General features: G+C 45.4%; 1 protein-coding gene across 1 annotated transcript in view; it reads right to left on the bottom strand.

The window, feature by feature from the left end:
* Fbxo16 (F-box protein 16) overlaps positions 1–22,354 on the bottom strand; it is a 50,544-nt gene extending 28,190 nt beyond the window's left edge. The window contains exons 1-4 of the mRNA XM_051160587.1: positions 21,995–22,354; positions 17,618–17,753; positions 7,618–7,653; positions 197–403 (exon numbers count right to left, since the gene is read on the bottom strand). Coding sequence (XP_051016544.1) covers positions 197–403; positions 7,618–7,653; positions 17,618–17,716 — 342 coding nt within the window. The 5' untranslated portion in view covers positions 17,717–17,753; positions 21,995–22,354. The remainder of the gene's footprint in view (positions 1–196; positions 404–7,617; positions 7,654–17,617; positions 17,754–21,994) is intronic.
* Positions 22,355–24,129: the final 1,775 nt, after the last annotated feature.

Genomic DNA, 24,129 nt, shown 5'->3' with positions numbered 1-24,129 from the left:
ATCCGACACTCATGGTGTCTGACTTTGGAGCCTACAGAATTAAACATTAAAAAAGGTCCAGGGTCATTCAAACTTTGCAGAGTAAAATCTGTTGCTCGGCTTTATGCACATGTATGTGGGTTTTGTCTTTAAGTTATTCCACTTTCAGGGTTTCCTAAGCCCATCCCAACAAAACCCCACGTACCACGGCCTTTACCTGCGCGCAACGGCAAAGGCTCCGGGGATCCAGGAAGGAAAAGATATAGACAGTTAACACCCTCGGAAGCTTGGTAGTAAAATCCAGGGCCTCTGCTGGAATTTTTTCCTGCAGCTTTCGGCAACAGAATTTCTTCTGAGACAGGGAGCAGCGCTCTAGCAGGCCTATGAGAATTCTTCTCCTTTGAGAGTCTGTCCACTTGTCAAACTAAACAGAGAACACAAGAGCCCCGTGTGTCTTCTGGTCAGTCGTGAGGAGGAGAATGGCACAGAAAGCGAGCCTAGTAAGTGATGGCTAAGGCACAGCATGCATTTGTTTCTGTTCCAGCTCAGCAAGTCCCACGTTTCTGCGTACATGGACCAGACTGCATCTGCAGAAGTGCATCTGACCTAGACCTTCAGTGTATACGCCATGGTTAGTCAACTCAAGTGTCTCGATGAAGGATTGTCTTGATTATGTTAATTGATATGGGATGGTCCAGCCTACTATGGGAGGTGCCATTCCCTAGGCAGAGGGGGTCCTGGACTTTCTAAGAGCAGAGACAAAGCTGAGCAGAAATGTGCTTGTATGAACTTATTTCTCTCTGCTCTTGGCTACAGATGTGACTAGCTGTTTTAAGTTACTGATTTGACAGCCTTACTATGTTGGACTATATATAACTGGAATTGTGGACTAAGGTGAACACTGTAGTGGAAGTTTTGGTTTCTTTAAAAACCCAGTTATATTATGTTTTTGTTTTAATCCCACGTGTTAGATATGGGGCTGCTTTTTAGTTTGTCCACAGCTGATAAGTGTCTCGTATGGGCTTGGAGAGGGGTTTGGTCTTTGCCAGCTGCAGATACTTTAATGCTGAGGACTCTGAGAGAGTATAACTACTAGAGTCCAGGGGCAGGGGGAAAGCTTCAAATAGACAATTCGAAGGATGCTGCTGGGGGGCAGTGCTTTGAAGAAACGGTTGGAGGAATAAGAAGGCTGCTTGCTTGTCCTGCTGCCGTGTTTGCTTGTTTGCTGGTTAGCTGGACTATTGGACATCCTGCCAACTGAGATTGGTATTTCTCAAAGACCCGGAATCCCCTAACCTGCTGAAAATAGGTAAGGAAAACTACACCTCCTTTCCTTTCTTTCTTTCTCTCCTACCTAGTGTTGGGGAGTTGGTAGAAGGGAGGTAGAGGCATAAGAGACCCAATTAAAAGAGCTTTAAAAAAAATTGCACCAACAGAACCCTTTCTCCTATGAATTGTTTTGTTGTTGTTGTTGAGGTGTTTTATCACAGTAAATAGGAAATATAATAAATAAAAAGATAGATAGATAGATAGGTAGGTAGGCAGGTAGGCAGGTAGATAGATAGATAATAAATAGACGTGTGTGTAGAGCAGAGAGACATGAACTATCCTTGACTGCTCTCAGCTGGCTTTCTCCTATCTGATAAAGTTCAGAAGCTCATGCTCAGGAAGCAGTGCAGCCAACAAGACAATCCCCCACTGACGTGGCCACGGGCCAACCTACGCTAGATAGCTTCTCAATTGAGACACCCTACTCAAATGAGTCTAGACTGTGGCAAACTGACAGTTAAAGCTTTCCTTCATAGTATGTGTGTGAATTCATTTTCTGCTGGGCTACAGGCATGAGAAACGCTCCTTCGGGGCGTGCTCTTCCGGCCCCGCACTCTTTTCCAACTTCAACCTCAAAAGGGGTCTTTCTTTACGTGGTTTAAATTTCCTTGCGATGGTTTTAGAGCTGGTCTGTAAAGGTCCCACTCGCTCCGCTTCCTTCCGAACACCGATTCGGAGCTGTTGGAGCCAGTGTCTCCTGGATTACAATTCCCCAGACCTCACATAAAGTTCTGAGTTTGGATTGTTTGACAGCACTGAATACTCAGTGTCTCACTCTCAATTTTCTGTTTGTAATATTCAAAAGTCCTCACTTATACATTAGGAGTCACTATATCTACATTGTAGGGCCACTGTGAGGATGACATGTATGCATGGATGCACGGATGTACGTGTACATGTAATTGTATAGAGGGCAACTATTATTCTAAAATGCTATGGAGATCTTAAAAACATATGTAAGTGGCCAAATCAATGTAAAAATGATATATATAAAAACATTTTTTTTAAAAGACAGGGTCTCTCTTGTGTAGCCTTGGCTGTCCTGGATTCGATTTGCAGATCAAGCTGGCCTCGAACTCCCAACGATCCTCCTGCCTTGGTGTTCCTGAGTGCTGGGATTACAGGTGTGTGCCACCACGCCCAACTACAAAAAGCTTTAAGAGCATCAAGCGGTAATGCTTGTGCCTAGACAAGGATGAGGCCAGGTAAGCTCACCAGATTTTCTTAATGCCACATAAGAGAATGAACTCGAATTATAGTGTGACTTAAAATGAATATTAGAGAACATTAGGATCATAAAAACCTATAAAAGAAAACACTGAGGCACTCTCCCTGGAGATTAAAAAGATAATTACACTGGCTCTTCATTTGTTTCCCTGATCAAGAAGGTGCAGGATATTTTTTTTTTTTTTTTTTTTTTGCCTCAGGGATTTTTCCTTTCTAATTGTGTTTGTTTAAGCTAATAGAAAATGAATTTGCATTCCTTGAACCCTTCCCAATTCAAGGTAGGGTGATGACTGAGAATATTGAGCAGCAGGGGGAACAATCCCTTTGGCATTTTAGAAGGTGTTAGGATAAACCAGAAAGTACATAATCCACGCAGAGTTCACCGTGCAAGAATTCAATAATCTCCCTTATCTCTCCCATCAAATTCTCCAGTAAAATCCTGCAACACAAAAGCGAGGGACCAGTGTGTGAGGCTGGGGAGCCATCAGAGTTCTCTCATTCTACCGTGCACAGTGTCAGTTGATGCCCGAAGGGCGTTGTTTGGTGGGGTGTTATTGGTAACTGTCAGCATGCTAGTTTAGAATCGCTGTAATAGAATGGTCAGGGTTCACCAGTCTCAAGATGAATGGCAAGAACAGAGTGGGGGTGGTCAGGGAGGTTCCCCCCTCCAATGTGTGTGTGTGTGTGTGTGTGTGTGTGTGTGTGTGTGTGTGTGTGTGTCCAAGTCTGATGCCCGGAAGCATCATCTAGTACTTTATACTTCAAGCTAGGGTCTCAGCCAGACCTAGCATTCACAGACAGGGCTGTCCTCCTAGCCAGCTTGCTCTGCTGACAAAGACTAGACTTACAGGCAAGTACCACACCTACCTGGGATTTATCTGGGTCCCGCGGATGCAAAGTCCCCTTCCCACACTTCTGAGGCAAGTACTTTAACCACTGAGCTATCCTCCCTAGCCCTACAGAGGATTTTTTTTTTTAAAGACAGGGTCTCACTGTGTATCTCAGACTGCCCTGGAACTCACAATCCCCCTGCCTCAACATCTAGAGTGCTGGAAGTACAAGTGTGTACCACCACACAGTGCACCGCCACACCTACCTTCAGTTTCTCACCATTATCTTGTTTGTTGCTGTTCTAAATGTTAAACAGAACGTGTATATGCATGCACAAAAAATGAAATTATTGCCAGGCGGTGGGGGCGCACGCCTTTAATCCTAGTACTTGGGAGGCAGAGGCAGGTGGATCTCTGGGAGAACAAGCCTGGTCTACAAAGCAAGTCCAGGACAGTCAAGGCTACACAGAGAGACCCTGTCTCAGAAAAACAAAACAAAACAAAACAACAAAACACACACACACAAAAAAACCAAAATCAAAAACCAAAAAAAGAAATTATTTAATGGGCTGGAGTGATGAAGAGAACATATTGTTCTTGCAAAGGACCTGACTTTCATTTCCAGTGCCCATGTCATGCAGTTCACAGCCAGCTCCAGGGATCTGACACGGTCTCCTGGAGTCCTTTGGTACCTGCATTCAAACACACATACCCTGCCCCCTCACATATACACATAATTAAACATAAACATTGTAAAATGTTAAGACGTTAAAGGGCTGAAAGACAGCTCAGCTGCTAAAGTGCTTGCTTGCCTTGCAAACAAGACCATCTGGACTTGGATCCCCAGCACCTGTTTAAAGCTGGTCGTGGTAGCACGCATCTATAATCCCGGTGCTGGAGAGGCTGGGGCAAGGGGATCCTTGGGGCTACTGGCCAGCCAGTGTAGCCGAATCCACGAGTTCCAGGCTTAGTAAGAGACCCTGCCTTAAAAGGTAAGATGGGGCGGGGCTGGGGAGATGGCTCAGCAGTTAAGAGCACTGACCGCTCTTCCAGACGTCCTGAGTTAAATTCCCAACAACCACCTGGTGGCTCGCAACCATCTATAATGTGATCTGATGCATACTGTATACATATTAAATAAATCTTTAAAAAAAAAAAAAAAAAGGTAAGGTGGGAGGCCAGTAAGATGGCTCAGCAGTTACACGTCTGATGACCTGAGTTTCATCTCAGAAACGTATGTCAAAGTGGAAGGAGAGGACAGACTCCACAAAGTTGTCTTCTTGTTCTCTGGCCTCCACATGAGCAGTGTGACACATGTGTCCTTCTACAGGCATCACACACACACACACACACACACACACATGAAAATGAAAAAAAAAATAAAGTGTACAGTGGACAAGGTCACAGAGCCATCACTGTTATTTAATCTCGGCACATTTCCTACCCCTTCCAATTAAAAAAAAAAAAAAAAAAAAAAAAAAAAACCAGAAAATAGGAATACATAAGCATTTCATCCTATTTTAAACTTCTTTTTTCAGGAGGGGAGGAGGTGGAGGGTAGAGGAGGAATGGTTTATGAAAACAGGGTCCCAGGCTAGCCTTGAACTTGGTATATAGCTGAGGCTACCCCTGAGCTGACTCTCTTGCCTCTGCTTCCCAAGTGCTGGGATCACAGGCTTTTATTACATACCTGGCATCTTACTTTTTTTTTTTTTTCTTACTTTGGTAAAATTACTATAAAATTCATCACTTCCGCCATTTAAGTGTACAGTGGCATAAAATAAACTCACATTATAATGCAACCACAACTACCACCTGTCTCCAGAACTTTCTCAAGCCAAGAGTTTGTACCAAATACTATCTCCCCAACCCCTGGTACCCTCTACTTCTATTTTCTCTCTTTATGGATTTTCCCACTCTAAGTACTTCATATAAAATGGAGTTGTATGATATTGTCTTTGTACCTGGTTTATTTCACTTAGCGCACAATGCCTTTAAATTTGCCCATGTTATAGCATATATCAGAAATATTTTCACCTTGCGGCTGAATAATATTCCATCATATGAGCATAACATATTTTGTTTATTCATTTACCTGTGGATATATATTGGATTATTTGTGCTTTTGACTATTTTGAATACTGTTGCTATAAACACTAGGGTGCAAGTTTTTGTATGGCCATCTGTTTTCAATTCTCTTGAGTAGTAGAAAATATTTAGTTGAGACTGTAGAGCAATTCAACAAGTAATTTGTTGCCCAGAAACACATAATCTGCCATTATTAAGGAATGGATAATGACCTTTGGGATTCTGTCTCCTTGTTAGAGGAGCAGATGAGAGAGTCCCCATTGATGATGAAGGGGAGCTGTATCTTGTTAGGCAAAAGCATAAACTCATTAGTGTCCTCATGGGAAAGTTCGAATATATACAGATGAGTGAATGAGTGTACCTGGTACCTTGCTGCTGAGAGCCCAACGGATGAACTGCATTGGTTACTAGGATACCATCTCTCAGATCCAAACCCACATCACTATACACCGTGAGTCCAGGAGGCTGGAACTCTGTAGCCATATTTCTTCTCTGACAGCTAGCTTTGCTAAATTCTGCCTGTGAAGAGGGGGCACTAAGAGGGAAATTGAGGAAGAAGTGACGTAGTCCCTTCTGTTGGCTGGCTGTCCCTGTCAGGGTTACCTGGACAGGTTACCTGAATCAGGGTTACCCTGATTCCTGGTTCCAGCTTTCCCCCCAGACAACCTAGAATCATCACACCTCCTTGGATGCACCAGAAGCAACTGGCTGTGCTATCTACTTTATTCTCAGGGGTGTGGGTCCCCTGCTGGGCTGGAACTCCTCCTTCCAAAGTGAGGCTGGCATCAGCCCAGTTCTGTCTCCCCGAACCCTCATCAATCCCTTCCTGTGTCTTTTTTTTTTTTCCTTTCAATATTTGTTCACCAATGCTTTTGATTAAGTTATGTCCATTAAAGTAATGGATGAGCTCTGTTTTCCAGGTAGAATCTAAACGGAACTCATCAGTCATGTTTCCCAGGAGAGAGCTGACATTCCATGGGCACCAAGAGAATGCTCCAGACTTAATGCCAGTGTCCTGAGACATCGCATCATGGGGCGGGAATACCCACCCCCACAACCCCAGACTTAGAAAGCTGAGACAGAGGATCCTTGAAAGTATATAAGTTTGAAGCCAGCCAGGGGCTACAGAGTGAGACACTGACTCAAACAACAACAGTCAGGGCTAGGGAAATGATTCAGGGGACCTAACACCCACACAGTGGCTCACAACCATCCATATAGCTCCAGTTCCCAGAAGATACAATGCCATTTCCTGGCCTCCATGGGTATTGGATATCTGCACGGCGCGCGCGCGCACGCGCGCACACACACACACAAAACACTCACCCACATGAGATTAGCCTGGCCTCCATGGGTATTGGGTATCTGCACGGCGCACGTGCGCGCGCGAGCACACACACACACACACACACACACACACACACACACACACACACGAGATTAGCCTTAACAAGAAATGTAAATCAACATGAAATCCTAACCTGCCCAGTGATAGGGTTAGTAGGAAGAACCTTTGGGAGGTGGAGCCCTCAACAGGATCAAAACAGATCCCAGAGAACTCTTTCCCTCTTTCTGCCATTTCAAGAGGCAGCAAGATGGCTACTCAAGAGGGTTCTCACCAGACACTAATCACCAGCACCCTCATCTTGAGGCTTTCCAAACTCCAGAACTAAGAAAAATAAATAAATAAATAAATAAATAGCACTTGGCCTATGATTTTCATGATCGTAGCTTGAATAGACTAAAACAGATAATATATCATGATGCAGGAACAGGCATATTTTATCTTTATTATCCATCTATCTATCTATCTATCTGTCTGTCTATCTATCTATCCATCCATCCATCTGCCCATCTATCTGTCTGTCTATCTATCTATCCATCCATCCATCTGCCCATCTATCTGTCTGTCTATCTATCTATCCATCCATCCATCCGCCCATCTATCTATCTATCTATCTATCTATCCATCCATCCGCCCATCTATCTATCTATCTATCCATCCATCCATCCATCCGCCCATCTATCTATCTATCCATCCATCCATCCGCCTATCTATCTATCTATCTTGTATTGAGGATTGAACCCAAAGCCATGTGCATGCTAGCCAAGTGCTCTATGACTCAGACATCCCCAGCCCTGTATATTTTAAAGAAACATTTTACCCATTTTCCAAGCAGAGCTCTTCGTTCTTCAAATACCTACAGCAAATAAAAGAGAATAGGGTCATTTTGTGCTTCGTGGCTTAGGCTGTACATTACAAACAACATCGGTCAAGGATCAGTGAGCAGGTATCCGCTATCTCAACCAAGTTTGAAGAGACAGATTGCATTTCCCAGATGGCACTTTTATTTATTTATCAAATGACCTTGAACTCTTTATGTAGGTTAAGGATGACCTTGAACTTCAATCTTCCAGAGGGCTTGGGTTACAGACTGCACTACCATGTCTGATTTACACAGGACTGGGGATCAGACCCAGGGCTCTGTGCATTCTGGGAAAGCAGTTACCACTGAACAACACTACCAGCTCACTTTACTTACTTTTAACCTAGAGGAGGCCTCTCTGTCATTTTAGTTTCTGTATAGGGAATAAAAGAAGTGATATGTCCTCCCTTCTTTCTTTCTTCCTATCCTTCTTCATTTATTTCTCTTTTCCTTTTAGTCAGGGTCTCGCTCTGTAGTCCAGTTGGCCTGGAATTTACTGTATAGCCCAAACTGGCCCAGCAAGCTTGATCTTCCTGTCTCTACCTCCCAAGTGCTGGAGTTACAAGTGTATACCACCATGACTCACTGAGAAAATGTTCTTTAAGAGAAATTAACCATGAAAGAGAAAAGAATTGTAAAGAGTATCCAAGTCTCAAATTTGAAAGGTCATAAATAAGAAAACGGGACTCCTGGAAATTGATCGCATAAGAACTTGTAAAATACATGAGTGAGTGGCTCTGGCTCTCCTCTCTCTCTCTCTCTCTCTCTCTCTCTCTCTCTCTCTCCCTCCCTCCCTCTCTCATGCGCGAGTGTGTGTATACACAAATGACGTGTGTATAGAGGCCAAATATCAGCAATATCTGGCATCTTCCCTACTTTCTCCAACTTACTTTTTGAGACAGAGCCTCTCACTGAGCCTGGAGCCCATCAATTTGGCTAGGCTGGCTGACCTGGCAGGCCCTAGGTATCCCCGTGTCTCTGCCTCCTGGACACCGAGCTATAGATGCATGCCACCGTGTCCAGCTTTTTTCTTTTGCAGGTGCCGGGCATCCAACTCAGGTCCTCATGCTGGCTGAGCGAGCACTATACTGACCAGGCAATCTCTGCAGCCCTGCCTTTGTCCTTCAGGGTATACTGATATACAGGGACGTGCATGGACTTATTAATTATAAGAAATGAGTCGTTTCTGTATGTGTACCTCTGAGTTTGCAACTCTTGTGTCTACACAGGTTTGTTCTTATATACTGTTTTGGACAGAAACCAAGTCTTACTCATTTGACACATTCTAGCAGAGTACTGGTAAAGCATATCACGAGTATTCCAAGATACCCAAATCCAGCGCGTGTGACTGTAAGAACTGTGGCCTTGGCTGGAGAGATGGCTCAGAGGTTAAGAGCACTGCCTGCTCTTCCAATGGTCCTGAGTTCAATTCCCAGCAACCACGTGGTGGCTCACAACCATCTATAATGAGATCTGGTGCCCTCTTCTGGCCTGCAGGTGTACATGCAAGCAAAACACTGTATACATAATAAATAAAAATAAGTCTAAAAAAAAGAACTGTGGCCTTCCGGGTGTTTCAATACAGTGTGCATGAACATATATGTTGACGTTTTCCTGCGCTCCAGAGCATATGTGGATTTGAGCAAGTGAAGAGGGGAAGACCAACGTGGGCACATTTGGCAGAGGATGGGCCATGAAGAGAGGAGGAGAGACTAGTGAACATATGTGACTGTCTCTCCGGTGCCAACACAGACACCCTCTGTCGGCTTTCAAATGGGGACCGACGCTGCATCTCTTGGGCTGCTCTGCAGGAATGTTCAGCTGAGAGACAGTGCGGACCTCGCTCCTTCCTGACTCGAGGAATGAGAAGCTGGCTTCGCCGCCAGCAAGTCACCTTTCCCTTCTTTTTCAGTCGCTCACACTCTGGTTGCCAAAGACCTATGGAAATGGGGGGGGGGGGCTGACTTAGAGGCTTCAACAAGTGCCCTGAGAAGTCCTCACTCGCCTGTCCAAGGAACCTCATACACTACATGTGGATATTTTTGCATATTAGAGGGGGTGGGAAGCCTCTTGCCTCCTCCCAGCCCTCTCACTGCCACTGAGAGGCTATGGACCTATACTCACGACAAGAGGTAAACTCAGGGTTGCACATGCAAATAGAAGGGAATGTAGTGAGCACAGAGGAGACCAAACTAAATCTAGATCCAGTGTTTCTGGAGCTCTTTCTCCTCTACCAATGCCCTCCTCCCAAGCCAAGCCACCAGTGCGGACACGATCAGATGCCCAGGGCCCCTCCCCTTTCTGCTCTACTCAAGCTCCACAGGGCCTGAAGAATATCTGGGTTTTGAGGTTTTGTTTGGTTGGTTGGTTTTGAGACAGGACCTCTCTATGCAGCTGTGGCTAATGCACTATGTAGTCCAGGAACTCTATGTAGACCAGGCTGGCCTTACAGAGCTGTTTGCCTCTGCCTCCCGTGTTCTGGAGTTAAAGGCATGTGCCACTATGCCCAATTGGGACTGTCTGGTTTTGTCTCTAGTAGTTTCTGTTCATTTTGCCTCCCCACATAGACGAGAAGCCCTTTCTTGTCCATGCTCCCCAGAACTAGCAAGAACAGGTTCCATGGCAGACTCTTTACGACACTGCTGTTCAAGCAATGAAAAGGTTTCTGAAGTCACAGGTGATCAGAGCTCAAAGAAATCCTGAAGAGGAGCTGGAGAGATGGCTCGGGGGTTAAGGACACTTGGCAGCTTACAACAACCTAGAACTCGAACTCCAACTCCAGGCGATCCGACACCCTCTTCTGGATTCTCTAGGCACTGCACTCGTGTGGACATATCCATACGTAAATAAAAACATTAAAATATATAAATAAGTAATAAAAACCCCAAGATGAGCTTTTTGTTCAACTACTTCTTTTAGGTAGGATACATGAACTCCCATGAAAGTTACTTTGTTCAGATTTTTAAAAATATAAACAAATCACTGGGTCTAGCTGGGCATGGGGGGGGCAGGACAGTAGTCCCAAGACTCAGGAGGCAGAAGCAGGAAGATAGTAAGTCTGGGGCTGGAGAGATGGCTCAGTGGTTAAGAGCGCTGCCTGCTCTTCCAGAGGTCCTGAGTTCAATTCCCAGCAACCACATGGTGGCTCACAACCATCTATAATGTGATCTAATGCCCTCTTCTGGCCTGCAGGTGTACATGCAGATAGAGCATTGTATATATAATAATAAATAAATATTTTTTAAAAAGATAGTAAGTCTGAGGCATAACTGGACATACACGTGCACTCCCAGCACTGGGAAAGCAGAGGCAGGAGGAGGATCAGTGCAAACAAAGGGATAGGAGGGGCGGTCCACTCAGCTTAACTCGCCCTTGGCCTTTCACGATGGCTGTGGTCTTCTCCATCCTGACTGCCTGGAACTGTGTGGCCCAGACGGATCGGAACTGATTCTTCTCTTGCCTCAGCTTCCTGAGGGTATGGGATACCACCAACCCGGCAGCCCAAAATTCCTAAGGAACTTCTGCCAGTGTTCTACCTGTGGGAAGAAGACTGAGTCTTGACATCCTAACCGAGTTTTCCAAAGGGAGATTCGGCCCCACCACCGTGGTGTTCTCCAGGGGTGTGGCTCACGCTAACAAAGGGACAGTGATGTGGAAGGGAGAATCAGAAAAGGAATGAGGTGGGAAGTAGGTCTGACTAAGCCAAGATGTGCTGGTGCAGGCTTGACATCCCAGCTACTCAGGAGGCTGAGGCAGGAGGATCAGAAGTTCAAGACCTGGGCCTAGGCTACAGAATGAGTTCAGGTCAGCTTAGGCAACTCTGTAAGTCCAATGTCTTAAAAAGTAAAAAGGAGGGCTGGGGACAGGCACAGCTAAGTGACAGCATGTTTGCTAAGCACCTGTGAGGCCCTGGGTTTGTGCCCAGGCACTGAAAAGAAAAGGAAAAACCGACATCTATTCAGACTCCAAGCAAGCCCAGGTGTTCACAGACATATCTCCACCCAGAGGAAGCTGATCACCAAAGAGAGGAGGGAGAGGGAACCACTGAAGGGATACCACAGTCTCTCCTGCTTGATACATCCTGACTCAAAGTCAAGAGGGCTCCAATCTGGTTAAGTCTGCCCTTGACAAATTATATGTATTTGTTTTCAATCATTTTGTTGTCAGCCCTCAGGTGGATTTGCATTCTAACGTTCCCTGAATTTGAGTGAATTTTCCTTCCAAAGATGTGCAATCAAGGCCTTCATTTTTAAGAATCCGGAAAACAGACTATCTCTTTGAAATGGCAATATTAAAGTGGCTCTTCTCTCACAGACGGCTGCAATCTGTTTATATCACAGTTTACCCACAGCCTGCTGTTAAGTCAAAAATCCCTTCGTTGTTATTTCAGTCTGTTGACACTGCAGTTACATATTTCCTCGTGTGACATCACCACAGTGGAGGAGGGAGCTATTTTGGAAATCCTAAATGATGAGTGATGGATGGCAACAGAGGTGCTGTCTCCCAAAACACCCTTTTCACAGGCACTGGGGTGCATGTGCACGTCATGCACTGAAGAAATGGGCACGTGCACTTTTCGGTCTTTTTAAATTATATATATTTAAGGTGCACAACGTGATGTTTTGGGCTGCATATACAAGACAGAAATCATTGCTGGAGTCAAGGCAACTATCCCGTCCGTCCCTGTTCAGGGTTAACTTTGTATGTGGGGGAAGGCGATCCTTCTAATTACAACATGGGCTGTCAACATAGATACCATTACAACATTCGCCCCTAGGAATCCTCAGTGCCCAAATTACTCTGTAATCTGCCGCATTTGCCTACGTTGATGGTACTTTTTTTTTAAAAAGTTATCTAAATTTGAATTCAGTGTCTCTGCTGAAAACCTGCTGTGAAGTTAAAACCCCGAGTCTCTTATTTTAGGCTGAGTCTGTAATTACGTACTTCATATTCTACAGAACAGAGGAAAGACACACATTAAAGAACAAAACGGAGGGCTGGAGAGCAGTTGGCAGACTGCTTAGGTAGCCTGTGTGATGCCCTCCCTGGCTTCCCCCTCCAGCTCCTCATACATGGGGCTTAGAGCCACATGCCTATAGCTCTTGGACTCGGAGGGTTGGAAGTGCAAGGTCATTTGTGGCTACACAATGACCTCAAGGCCAGTTGGGCTTACATGATACTCTATCCCAAAAGAAAGGCGATGGGTGCTAGAGAGATCATGTGCTGCCCTTGCAGGAAACCTGGGGTTCAGTTCCCAGCACCCAAGTAGGGTGGGGCACAACTGTCTGTAACTCCAGCTCCAGGTCACCTCTGGCTTTGTAGCCGTCATGAGCACTTACACTTAGGTTCTCTGTGTCTGTCTGTCTGTCTCTCTCTCTGTCCCTCTCTTATACACACACACACATCAAAAATAATTATTTTTTAAAAAGGAATTCACAATGGCATACATATTTTTAAATTCATTTGAAACAAGAAGCTAACTAAATGATACTTTCAAATATTGGAGTTATGAACGATGAGTATTTTCTTTAAAAATTATTGTTAAATGTGACAAAGATCATTAAAGAACAAAGATAAAACCATGCCATGTTTGCTGTGTTGTATTGATCCTTTCCAGAACTGGGGATTTATTTAGTACCCATGGGGAGGCAGCTGGTTGACAGCTAGAAACTCAAAGGAGCTGCCTTGGCCAAGGTCATGACCTGGGAGGGGAGAGCAGCTGGTCACTGAAGGGTAGTGTCAACTCTAAAGGCCAGGCCTCCTGGCTGAGTTGTGAGATAACTCTGAGAAACTGTAACAGCTGGTACCCTATGGGGCCAATGGAGATGTCATGGAGGTTGCATTGCAGCTCACCTTCACCCTTGACCCCAAACCTTACACCCTTCCCTTCTGTGTTAGTTAGAATTCTCTATAGGAGCAAAACTTACATACATACACAGTATTTAGATGGCTTACAGGCTGTGGTCCAGCTAGTCCAACAATGGCTGTCTACCAACAGAAGGTCCAAGAATCCAGTAGTTGTTCAGTCCGTGAGGCTGGTTATCTTGGCTGGTCTTTAGTATATGCCAGAATCCTGAACAAGTAGGCTCTGATGCCGGTGAAGGAATGGACTTGCCGGCAAGAGCAAGCTCCCCTTTTCCATGTCTTTTATGTTTTCTTGGCTGCCACCAGAAGGTGTGGCACAGATTAAAGTTAGATCTCCCCACTTCGAATTATTTAATTAAGAAAAAAAATCCCTCACAGGTCTTCCCACCTAGTTAGTTGGGTTTTGGTTAACCGATGTAGTCAAGTTAACAACTAAGGATTGCCATCACACCTCCTCTCCCCTTCTTTAGAGTCAGTGTCTTATATGCTCATTTCAAAATCTGCTTCTCAAGGCTGGGGCTATACATCCGTAGGAGAGCCCGTGGTTCACATGTGCACCGCCCTGTATCCAATCCTCGCACCGCCAAATAAGGACATCACCGCTAATGAATAAAGGACCTTTCTTTATCACCCCACCTACAACACGCACCTGGGTACTTTGGGAACTATTAAGGTACTTTTAAAAAGATTTATTTTTTATTTTTATTATGTTCATGTGTGGGTATACACATGTGACTGCTAGCACCCCAAATAGCCAAAGGTACTAGATCTTCTTGGAGCTGGAGCTACGGGAAATTGTGAGCCAACCCATGTAGGTGCTAGGAATTGAACTATGGTCTTTTGGTTTTTTAAGACGGGGTTTCTCTGTGTAGCCTTGGCTATCCTGGACTTGCTTTGTAGACCAGACTGGCCTCAAACTCACAGTGATCCACCTGCCTCTGCCTCCTGAGTGCGGGGATTAAAGGCGTGCGCCACACACCAGGCTCAAGAGAGTCTTGCTCTGCAGCCCTGTGTGGCCTGAAATTCACTACCTAGACCAGGTTGGCTTTGAACTCACAGACACTTTTACTCCTTCTGCCTCTGCCTCTGAGATTTGGGATTAAAGGTGTGTGTCACCAGGCCTAACTTAAGATACTTTCTTCTTCACATGTCCAAATTGATCTAGACTTTTCTAGGAAATTTTCTGAAAAATCAAGACAGTTAACAACTTTGTATTTCAACTGAAGTCACTTTTTCACATATGTGCAAAACCTTCACAATTCAATGAGAAAACAGATTTCTAAATTTGACACTGAAGTTGGAGAAATAAGCTGTTATATAAACTGTTGGAGAGCTACGAGCGTCACAACAGGTGCTCAATAAATAATTGTTGTGCTGAAAGGAAAAGATTTCCATACGTTCATTTGGCACTGTGAGGCCAGGCTCCATCTGCCTCTGCCTGTCCTTTTGTTCCTGAGGCCTCTCCCATCTCTCTCCCCTTTCATGTCATTTCTGTATCTTTTTCCTTTATAGCCTCTCCCCATTTTATTTCTCAAGATTCCAATCTCTTACACACACACACACACACACACACACACACACACACACACACACACCATTTACTCCTGTTTCACATCAGAGTAGGAGAAAGTTTCTAGTTCTAAGATGAGCCAGGTTTGACTATGTAGTTTGCCAAAAAGATCAATATTCAGTTAGGATTATAGAAACAAAGGACCAACTCCAGCCAAAGAAAGGGCTGGAAGGGCCCAGAGATAAAAGTCAATGAATGTCTAAGAAAGGGCTCAGTCAGTGAAATACTTGCCTTGCAAATACAAGGACCTCAACCGCATCCTCCAGAACTCACACTTAAAAACAAACACCAAACAAAACCAAACACAAAGTATTGTGCTGTTTAACATCCTAATGCTGGAGAGGCAGAGACAAGCAGATGCCATGCGGCTCACTAGGAAGTCCACATCCCCTGCTTGGTGAGAAGCAAGCTTATGAGAGACCCTGTCTCAAAAAAACAGGGTAGAGCACAGTAGAGGAATAGCAGCTGAGGTTGTCCTTTGGCCTCCACACACTTGCACGCGCGCACACACACACACACACACACACACACACACACACACACACACACACACGAAAGAACAATGAGATGACTGGACTTGTGTTCTGGAAGCCACACCCAGACCTGTGTATTCTGAGAGAGTTCGAGAAGGGGAACACGTCTGTTTTGATGGGCTAGAGTTGACTGGGAAAGCCAGAAAACAGCAGCGAGGGCACAAAGGAGGCAGGAAGTGGTGGAGCTGCTGCAGAGGGGACACTGAAGCTGACTCACAGGGGATGAGGGCAGGAGCTGTGTGGCACTGTGGACTTCACCTGGCTGGCCTCAAGTGTCAGGGAGTAGCAGCAAGGGTGGGAGCTGGGAGGTTGGCTGGGGGTCAAGGCCTGAAGGGACCTCAAGGATATGTATGTGATGTGTGGGGGTGGGGGTTGGAATTTGCCCTTTGGAGGAGGTCCCATTTTCAGCCTCACCTAATACGATCAGTATTTCACAAAGATCTTTCTGGAGCCCTAACAGAGGATAGGCATGTGAGTTAGAGGCAGTGACAAGAGCCAAGGAGTTACCGTACCATGCCTGACAATCGGTGGTGGTGAGGATGTGAACTGAGGACACGGAGCTGGGCCAAGCAGATCTCCAGAGAAGACTAAGAGACCCAGAGAGCACAGGGGACAAGGATGCAAGGGTGTGGAGAAAGCTATTCCTCCACAAGCTTCTCCATCCTAGAGTCTGGGCATACTCAGAAGTCTGGGCCCTGAGCACTCGCCACATGGACCTGTTTTCCAAGTTACATTGCAGGAGGGCAGCCTAGAGGAAGGAGTGTGTTTCTTGCGGCTAACTAGAAAGTAGCAGAGTCCTGTGCTCACTGCTCCTCAGCCGCCAGGAAAGCCACCATGAGCTCACAACAATTTGGGTGATCAGCATCACTCAACAGGTCAAGGTCGACCAGAAGGGCTGGTGTCTAGGCTGGATGCAGGATGCTCACCCCGACAGCTCTGCTGTCAGCAGACGTTCTTTGCCCCCACCCAGACCCTTGTGTCCTCTACTGTGATGAAATAGTGCTGTCTTTTGTTTCACCAGCAGCCGGCTCACCTATTAGCCTGTAACTTGGGGTAAAGAATCAAATCCCAGGGGGTCTGGAGAGATGGCTCAGGGGTTAAGAGCACTGGCTCTTCTTCCAAAGGTCCTGAGTTCAATTCCCAGCAACCACATGGTGGCTCACAAACATCTACAATGAGATCTGGTGCCCTCTTCTGGCCTTTAGGCACACATGCAGGCAGAATACTGTATAATAAATAAACAAATCTTTAAAAAAAAAAAAAAAAGAATCAAATCCTACATCTGACAGAAGAAAAAGGGAGATTTTTTTTCTGGTCCCATGATGGTATAAAGTGGGGCTTTTCTCCTGGAGGAAGGGCCGGTGTGGAGAAGGAAGATAGGTCAGTTTTACACACTAATTGTGTTTCATTGTCAGGTGTGGTCCAGGGACTGATCAGAGCTCTGCAGCCTGTAGAAGCAGGAACATAATAAACCCCAGAGGTCAGCCATTCTCACACCCCAGCCACCTGCTGCAATCCTTTACCAGGTGTATTTCACTTGTGTTTCCCAAGAACTCAACTGGGAAGCAGGCTTCTTAGGACAAGTTTGGTATCGCGAGTACTTGCCTGAAATGTATTCTCTAAGTGCCCTCAACCTCATCCAGAAACTCAAGGATTGTTTTTGGGGTGAATCCCACTAAGACATCTTTTCTCCCTTCCCCAAATTCTGTTGGCTCCAAGGAGAACCAGTGATTGGGAAAAAGAAGACGCCTTGGACAGACAATGCAGGAAAGAGTAATGACTTTTCCCTTGGGCAGAACTCTGATCTAGTTTTAGTCTTGTGCACATAGCAAAGACACAGGTAAAGTTGTTGTTGTTGTTTAAATAAACCTCTCGTTTGCTCTTTTGTTCATAGATTGTGCCATCTTAAACAATTCCTGTTCGAATTCTATCAGAATTTTACTTCCCTACCCCCATGGAACCAAATGATAAAGTGCCTCTGACCACTCACCTGGTCGTTCAGAAGCTGATGGTTTAGGGGTGTCCAGGTGCTCATCTTTGTCTGCATTTTGGGGCCATCGATGCTTTTTGGAGGTGCAAATGCCATCATGAAATGACCTGATATTTTTCCGTAAGAAAGACTACACCTATCAGGGGAAATGAATCATTGAGTTTTCTGAGAACCAAATAAAGTTGTTGTTGTTATTGTTATTGTTGTTGTTTTTAAATAAGCCTCAGATTTAGATTTAGACTCACAGTACAACATAACACCCTTCACCCTAACATTTAGGAGGCAGAGGTAGGTGAATTTCTTTGATGTATTGCATACCCAGGGTTCTGTATGTGTGCCAGAAGAGTGTATCACATCTCATTATAGATAGTTAGAAGCCACCATGTGACTTCTGGAAATTGAACTCAGGACCTCTGGAAGAGCAGCTAGCCAAAGCACTCTTAACCTCTGAGCCATCTCCCCAATAGTCAATCTCTTTGAATTTAAGGCCATATTGGTCTTCATAAAGATTTCCAGGCCAGCCACATAGTAAGATCCTGTCTCAAAGCAAACACCCAATTCTTGTCTTTGTGTCATTAGCTCTCCTCTTCTAGTCTCAGCATGGAAGAGTTGCAACCTAAGACATACCAAGGCGCAGATGTGTAGTGATCAAGGCTATGGCTTTGGAGGACAGATGTGTTTATCTGTTGGTTTGGGTTATCTGGTAGACAGTCTGCCTACTTTTAATAAAAGCAGTTTAGTTTCCATGAAGAACTATTTCCTTCACTGGTGTGGAGTCTGCTGGTTGGCTGGCTGGTTTTAGAGGTGTCCAGTTGCTAGTTGCTGCCTTCATTAGGGGCTGTCAGTAGTCTCTCTCTTGGCAACAGGTGGTGGGTGGTTGGATCAAGTTACAGCCGGACTTGGCTTATCTTTTTCTGCATGGGGTGGTCACTCATTGTGGCATTAGTCACCTGAGCAGATTGCAGGGCTGTCCCTGCTCTTCTGTGCCCCAGAAGCTACATGCCCATTTCCTCTTCTGCATTTGCTAGCTGGACACTGTTTCTAGTTTCACAACATTTTTTTTAACCTTGTGCAGTTTTTTGTTTGTTTGTTTGTTTGCTTGTTTTTTTGAGGCAGGGTTTCTCTGTGTAGTTTTGGCTGTCATGGACTCACTGTATAGACCAGGCTGGCCTTGAACTCAGAGATCCACCTGCCTCTGCCTCCCAAGTGCTGGGATTAATGGCATGCGCCACCACACCCGGCTCCCTTGTGCAGTGTTTTAAATACTAGTTCTATTTCCTTTGAAATTTTTTTCTCAGGTTCATTTATTTTATTTCTGTGTGTGAGTGTTTTGCCTGCATGTATATATGTGTACCACGTGCACGCCTGGTGCCTGAGGAGGTCAGAAAGGGGCATCAGATCCTCTAGAGCTGGAGTCATAGGTGCTTGTGAGCTATCATGTGCATGCTGGGAATTGAACCTGGGTCCTCGACAAGAACAACAAGCACTCTGACTTCTGAGCCATCTCTCCGGCCTCACTTTGTAGGGTTTTGTTTTGTTTTCCTATGTATGTGTACCTCCAAAATGATGCCTGGAAGGTAAGAGAGGAAAAAGCATTGACAAGGTGGCTGGTGGTTTGGTGGCCTGAGTAACTAAACCTCAGTCAGTCTTTCTTAGAACTTGCCAGTTACAGAGTGCCCCAGACCTGTCCTATTGCAGGGGGTATGATGGAATATTTTATAACGGTCAGTAGTGTCAGTACCTGCCCTCAGTGTTTTTACCCTCCCTACTCTCTGAAGATGGATTTGCACACACAAATAACACCGTGGCTGACATGACTCTACACATGAACAATGTTGACAAATGTCCAACAGTCAACACCTTCCCATGGTTTCGTCCTGCCACCATAGTCCCGGTATGAAGGGGTTTGGATCAGCCTTTGAGCTCTCCTCAGTTCCTAATGTTTAATTATCTAAGTCACTACATTCTCAGCTAGGTTATAAAAGGCACAGGAAATGATGTCGTGGCAGCATCATTAACTAGCAGCCAGAGATACAGGCACAGGTGAACAGGCAAACCACAGATACAAAGCACCGCCACCAAGATCACATCTGTCCAGGTGAAAACCATATACTGCTTGTTGTTTTTTATTTTGAGACAGGGACTTACTATGTAGCCCAGGCTGCCCTCAAACTTAAGGTGCCCCCTCCTCAATCTTCCCAGTGCTGGGACTACTGGAGTTTGTCCCCATGACCAGCCCTCCTCCTCCTTCTTTTAAGATGGTAGCTATTTTAAAAATCTTTGAGAGTCATAAAGCCTCTGGGATAAAAGCTATGAACCTTTTCCTAGAAAAATACACAGGGAGCTAAAATTCCGCTTCCCCCAGGTTAAAAAAATCTCTGCATTAAACTGAGAAGCTGCCTTGCCTCCCAGTGTGTGTGGAAAGCCATTTGATGTATTCTAGGTACCATTTCTGAAGGAAGATAAAGTAGCTTTTCTCAAAGGCACCCTAAGGCTCTCTGCACAGGCTGTTTTCCTCCTCCTGGTTCCTCAGGTCTGAAAACCACTTTGGATTAGGCTTTCTTCAAAGCAGCTGTGGTTCCCAGGAGGCGGGCTTGGCCAGGAGGCACAGCTTCTTGGTGACAGCTGTGCAGAAGCATGCCAGTGGCGATGTCTTGCCTGTCTTTGGTGATTATTTCTTTTCAATTTTTTCCTCCTCCCTTGGTCCCAGACGATGAACAGTGTACATAGTTTGTGTGCATACACAAGTTCACAGAATAGACCACTGGCTACTATTCAAACACAGAAGCTTTCACATGACACAAGAAACAAGTGCACCCTGTCTGACAAGAGAAAACAGATGGTCTCACCCTCTTCCACAGATACAAGCTGTGGGTACTTTCGAGACTTCTTTTCTTCTTAACGACTGCCTGTCATTATGTTTTATGATCCTTGGGATAAAACTGTAGAAAGACGGCCCGGAGCCCTCATCGCCTACATACAGCTCCGGGCTCATGTTCAATAACCAAGCAGGGGTCCCAGTGGTCACACACTTCCGGTCTGGCCTTCTAAATCTTCCGAGCCACTGTTCACACCATCACCATTACACAATAATTTTACTAAGGATCTATTCCAGGCAGGCCTCACACCTACTTGTGCAGCCAAGGATGACCTTAAACTTCGGATCCTCCACCTCCCAAGTTCTGGCTTACAAGTGTTCACCACACACCTGATTGCTGAAGTCCTGGATCCCGGCTTCATGCACTCTAAACAAGCATTCTACCAACAGAACTATATCTGCAGCCCTAAGATTTGCTGTGTTTTTTGTCTTGATTTTGTTTTTGTTTTGAGACTAAATTCTGCCTCATATCCCTAGTTGGCCTGGAAATTGCTAGTGGACCAGGCTGACCTTAAACCAATAAAGATCCACCTGCCTCTCCATCCCAGGGCCTGTTTTATTTGTTTGCCCGTTTTTAAAGGACCACTCAGTGAAGTCACTTTTCTACTCAAAGCACTTTGGACTCTCACGAATGACAGTGGAGTCTAATTCTTCGACATGAGGTCTGGGTCAACTATTTCAAGCTGGTCCCACCTTTTCTTGTACTCTGTCCAGATCCACTGACAGCCCGATCTCTCTAAGGATGAAACCCTGATGCTTTCGGGCTGTTCTGACATTGCTTATCTCAATTTCAATCACAGCCGTAAGTAATAAATGCTCCGTAAATGTTTGTTACTCGATGGAAGAAAGAAACGTCATGGTGGAGCAAGGGGAGGGGCAGTTTGAGGGGTAAACCGCTGCGCTGAAACGCAGAACGTGATGAGTCTGGCACAGAGGAAATACTCAGGGTGGTCGGGGTTTTAGTTGGACGTTACAGAGAAGACTAACACACAATTCACCCACAGTACACTGTAATGTCACCAGACAAGGGGAATCTCGCATAGTATCAGAAATAGAGGAAGGGTAGATTTAAATACGAATTCACCTATATTCAACCAGCTAAAAACTAAGTAAGCACTGCAAAGCATGTTTTTTTGTTCTTCGAGACAAGGTTTCTCTCTGTGTAGCCCTGGCTGTCCTAAACTCGCTTTGTAGTCAGGCTGGCTTCGAACTTCACAGAGATCCGCCTGCCTCTGCCTTCCGAGGGCTGGGATTAAAGGCGTGCGCCACCACGCCTGGCACAATGCATGGTTTTAAAAGCTAATGCTTGACCTGCACGTAATTGTTGGTTGTTAATTTTATAGGTGTGAAGAAACCACTGATACTGCAGCGGACTGCAATCCCCTGGAACACCCACACGCACACCCCTCCCCTGCCCCACTCCCTCTCACACCTCCGGCAAGCTTGTGGAAGGCTAGGGAGAATCTCCATTTTTTTTCTGTCCTACCCACTGTCCTCACCTCAGCAGCTGGCCTCCTTTTCAAGCCTCTGGCTCTGGGGTTGCCATCGTTGCACTAGAGCAGTTTTCTTTGGCTCCTTCCAGCCCCCACCTAACTGCTTCCAGCAGTCCAATCACCATCTATAAATCCTGCCGCTGGCATCCGGGGTCTCTTAGGCAACAATGTGTGGTTTCTTGATTGGCCGGGGCATTCAAGGAGGGGCTGGCCCCAAAATTGGGCACAGAGATAAAAGGAGAAAGCGTGGTGGTCGGGGGGAGTGGGAGGAGCTGTAACATCCTGATAAAATGCTGGGAGGGAGCTGTATCCAATCCTGAAACCAGCAGCCTTGAGAAAAAAAAAAAATCTTCCTTCAAGACTTGCTGCGTTTGTGTTCCAAAACAGCTCTTCCCTACCGAGCATGCCCAGTTATGTTCCTCTGGTCACTCGGGAGCTCCGAAAAGCAAACTCCATTGTGCCAGGTTTTAAGACTGCCCAGACAGTGAAAGGGGGTTGGCGGAAATAAACATTTGCAAGGGGTAGGATGAAAGAAATGCACCTGCAGAGCAAAAGGGAGGTCGTGGGGAAACTGCCCCAAAGCTGAGTGACTGATACACCAGGGAACCAGCAGATGGCACGCCGTTGTAAGAATAACTCTGAATTTAGGTCTTAAAGCCCAGTCACATTTAATTAGTTAAATGTACTGAGCGCCCACCTTGTAGTGAGAACCAGAAAATTCAAGGATTAAAGAAAGAAAGGAAAAAGAAATATGAAGCCCGGCGTGGTACCTCAAGCCTGTAATCCTAGCACTCAGAAGGTGGAGGAGGCAAGAGGACCAGGGGTCGTGGGACAACCTTGGCTACATAGGGAGTTGGAGAGCAGCCTGGGCTCCAAAACCCTGTCTAAAACACACGAGAAATCTAATGAGAGAAACTTAACAGTGTAATGTGAAAAAACAAACAAACAAAAAACCCAACAACAACATAAAGCTCATAAAGCAACATAAAGATCTGGTAGCTGTGATAGCAAGTTCTGGAGAATTCCTGGAAGCTGAAATTCCACGCCTGCACCCACAAAACAAAACAGTTTTGATGACCACCAGCTACTCCTCCCAAAAATTAACCCCAGAACCTAAGACAAAAACAAAAGCTTCCCTACTGTCTTTGCTTGTTAAACAATGGACTCTCCAACTCAAGCAGTCCTACGAGTCTTCCATGATTCATTATTTCTGCTTTTTAATAGCGTAGTTTTAAGTGTACACTTACTTATTTATGTGTCTATGTCAGAATGTGGGCATGTGTGTGCTATGTGTAGAAGAGGTCAGAAAACAACTTTTGGGAGTCGAGTCTCTGAATCATGTTGGGCCAGGGCTCAAACTCAGGTGAAGAGGCTCGGCAGCAAATGCCTTTACCCACTCAGCCATCGTGCCAGCCTTGTGTTTCATACCTTAGAAACAGGCATCGTTTGCATATCTCCGATTAAAATAAAAAGGGGAAAGTGGATCTCATGGGCACTGGTGCTTTGCCTAAGTTATTAATGGATGAGTAAGTGGCCAAGCTAATGTCTGGATTCCCACCTAGTGTTTTTCTTTCCCCCAAATGACCAGATTGTAACATAAATGAATAAACAAAGCCTTTGGGGATGTGAGGGGGTGGCCTGGGGAGGCAGGTAGAGATGTCATACTAAATTACCATTCATTACCAGTTAACATTTATGGTTTCAAGAAACGGGTTCATCCAGAAAGGGACCAGTTTTAACAATGCCTAGGTGGCTGAGTCTCTCTGTGAAGTTCCCGCTTGTTAAAAACTTTCTAGTAGTGGTTACAACATGGAAGAGCATCTGGAGTTATCCCCGTGGGATTTGCATGTTGTTTATTCCTCACAGAAGATACCCTTCCATCTCTGTTCTTATCAGTACCTTCTGAGTCTCCTCATGTCCTACTGTTCCTCCAACTGACTGTTTCCCCAAAAGGGGAATGAGTCACCCCGTTCCCACTCTGTTCCTAGGGAGCACGCACATATAGCCTAGTGTCTGTGATACTTTGACGTTGCTTCAGTGTGGAACATATCACGCATGAAGAAAAGCTTAGAGACTCTGGTAACAAATACCTGTATCTCCACAACGATGTTTCAACTGTTGTCTTCTCTCTCCCCGCCCCC

This window comes from Acomys russatus, chromosome 18, assembly GCF_903995435.1.
Source record: "Acomys russatus chromosome 18, mAcoRus1.1, whole genome shotgun sequence".
NCBI classification, from domain to species: Eukaryota; Metazoa; Chordata; class Mammalia; order Rodentia; family Muridae; genus Acomys; species Acomys russatus.
This window is presented reverse-complemented; position numbering and strand designations above follow the sequence as displayed.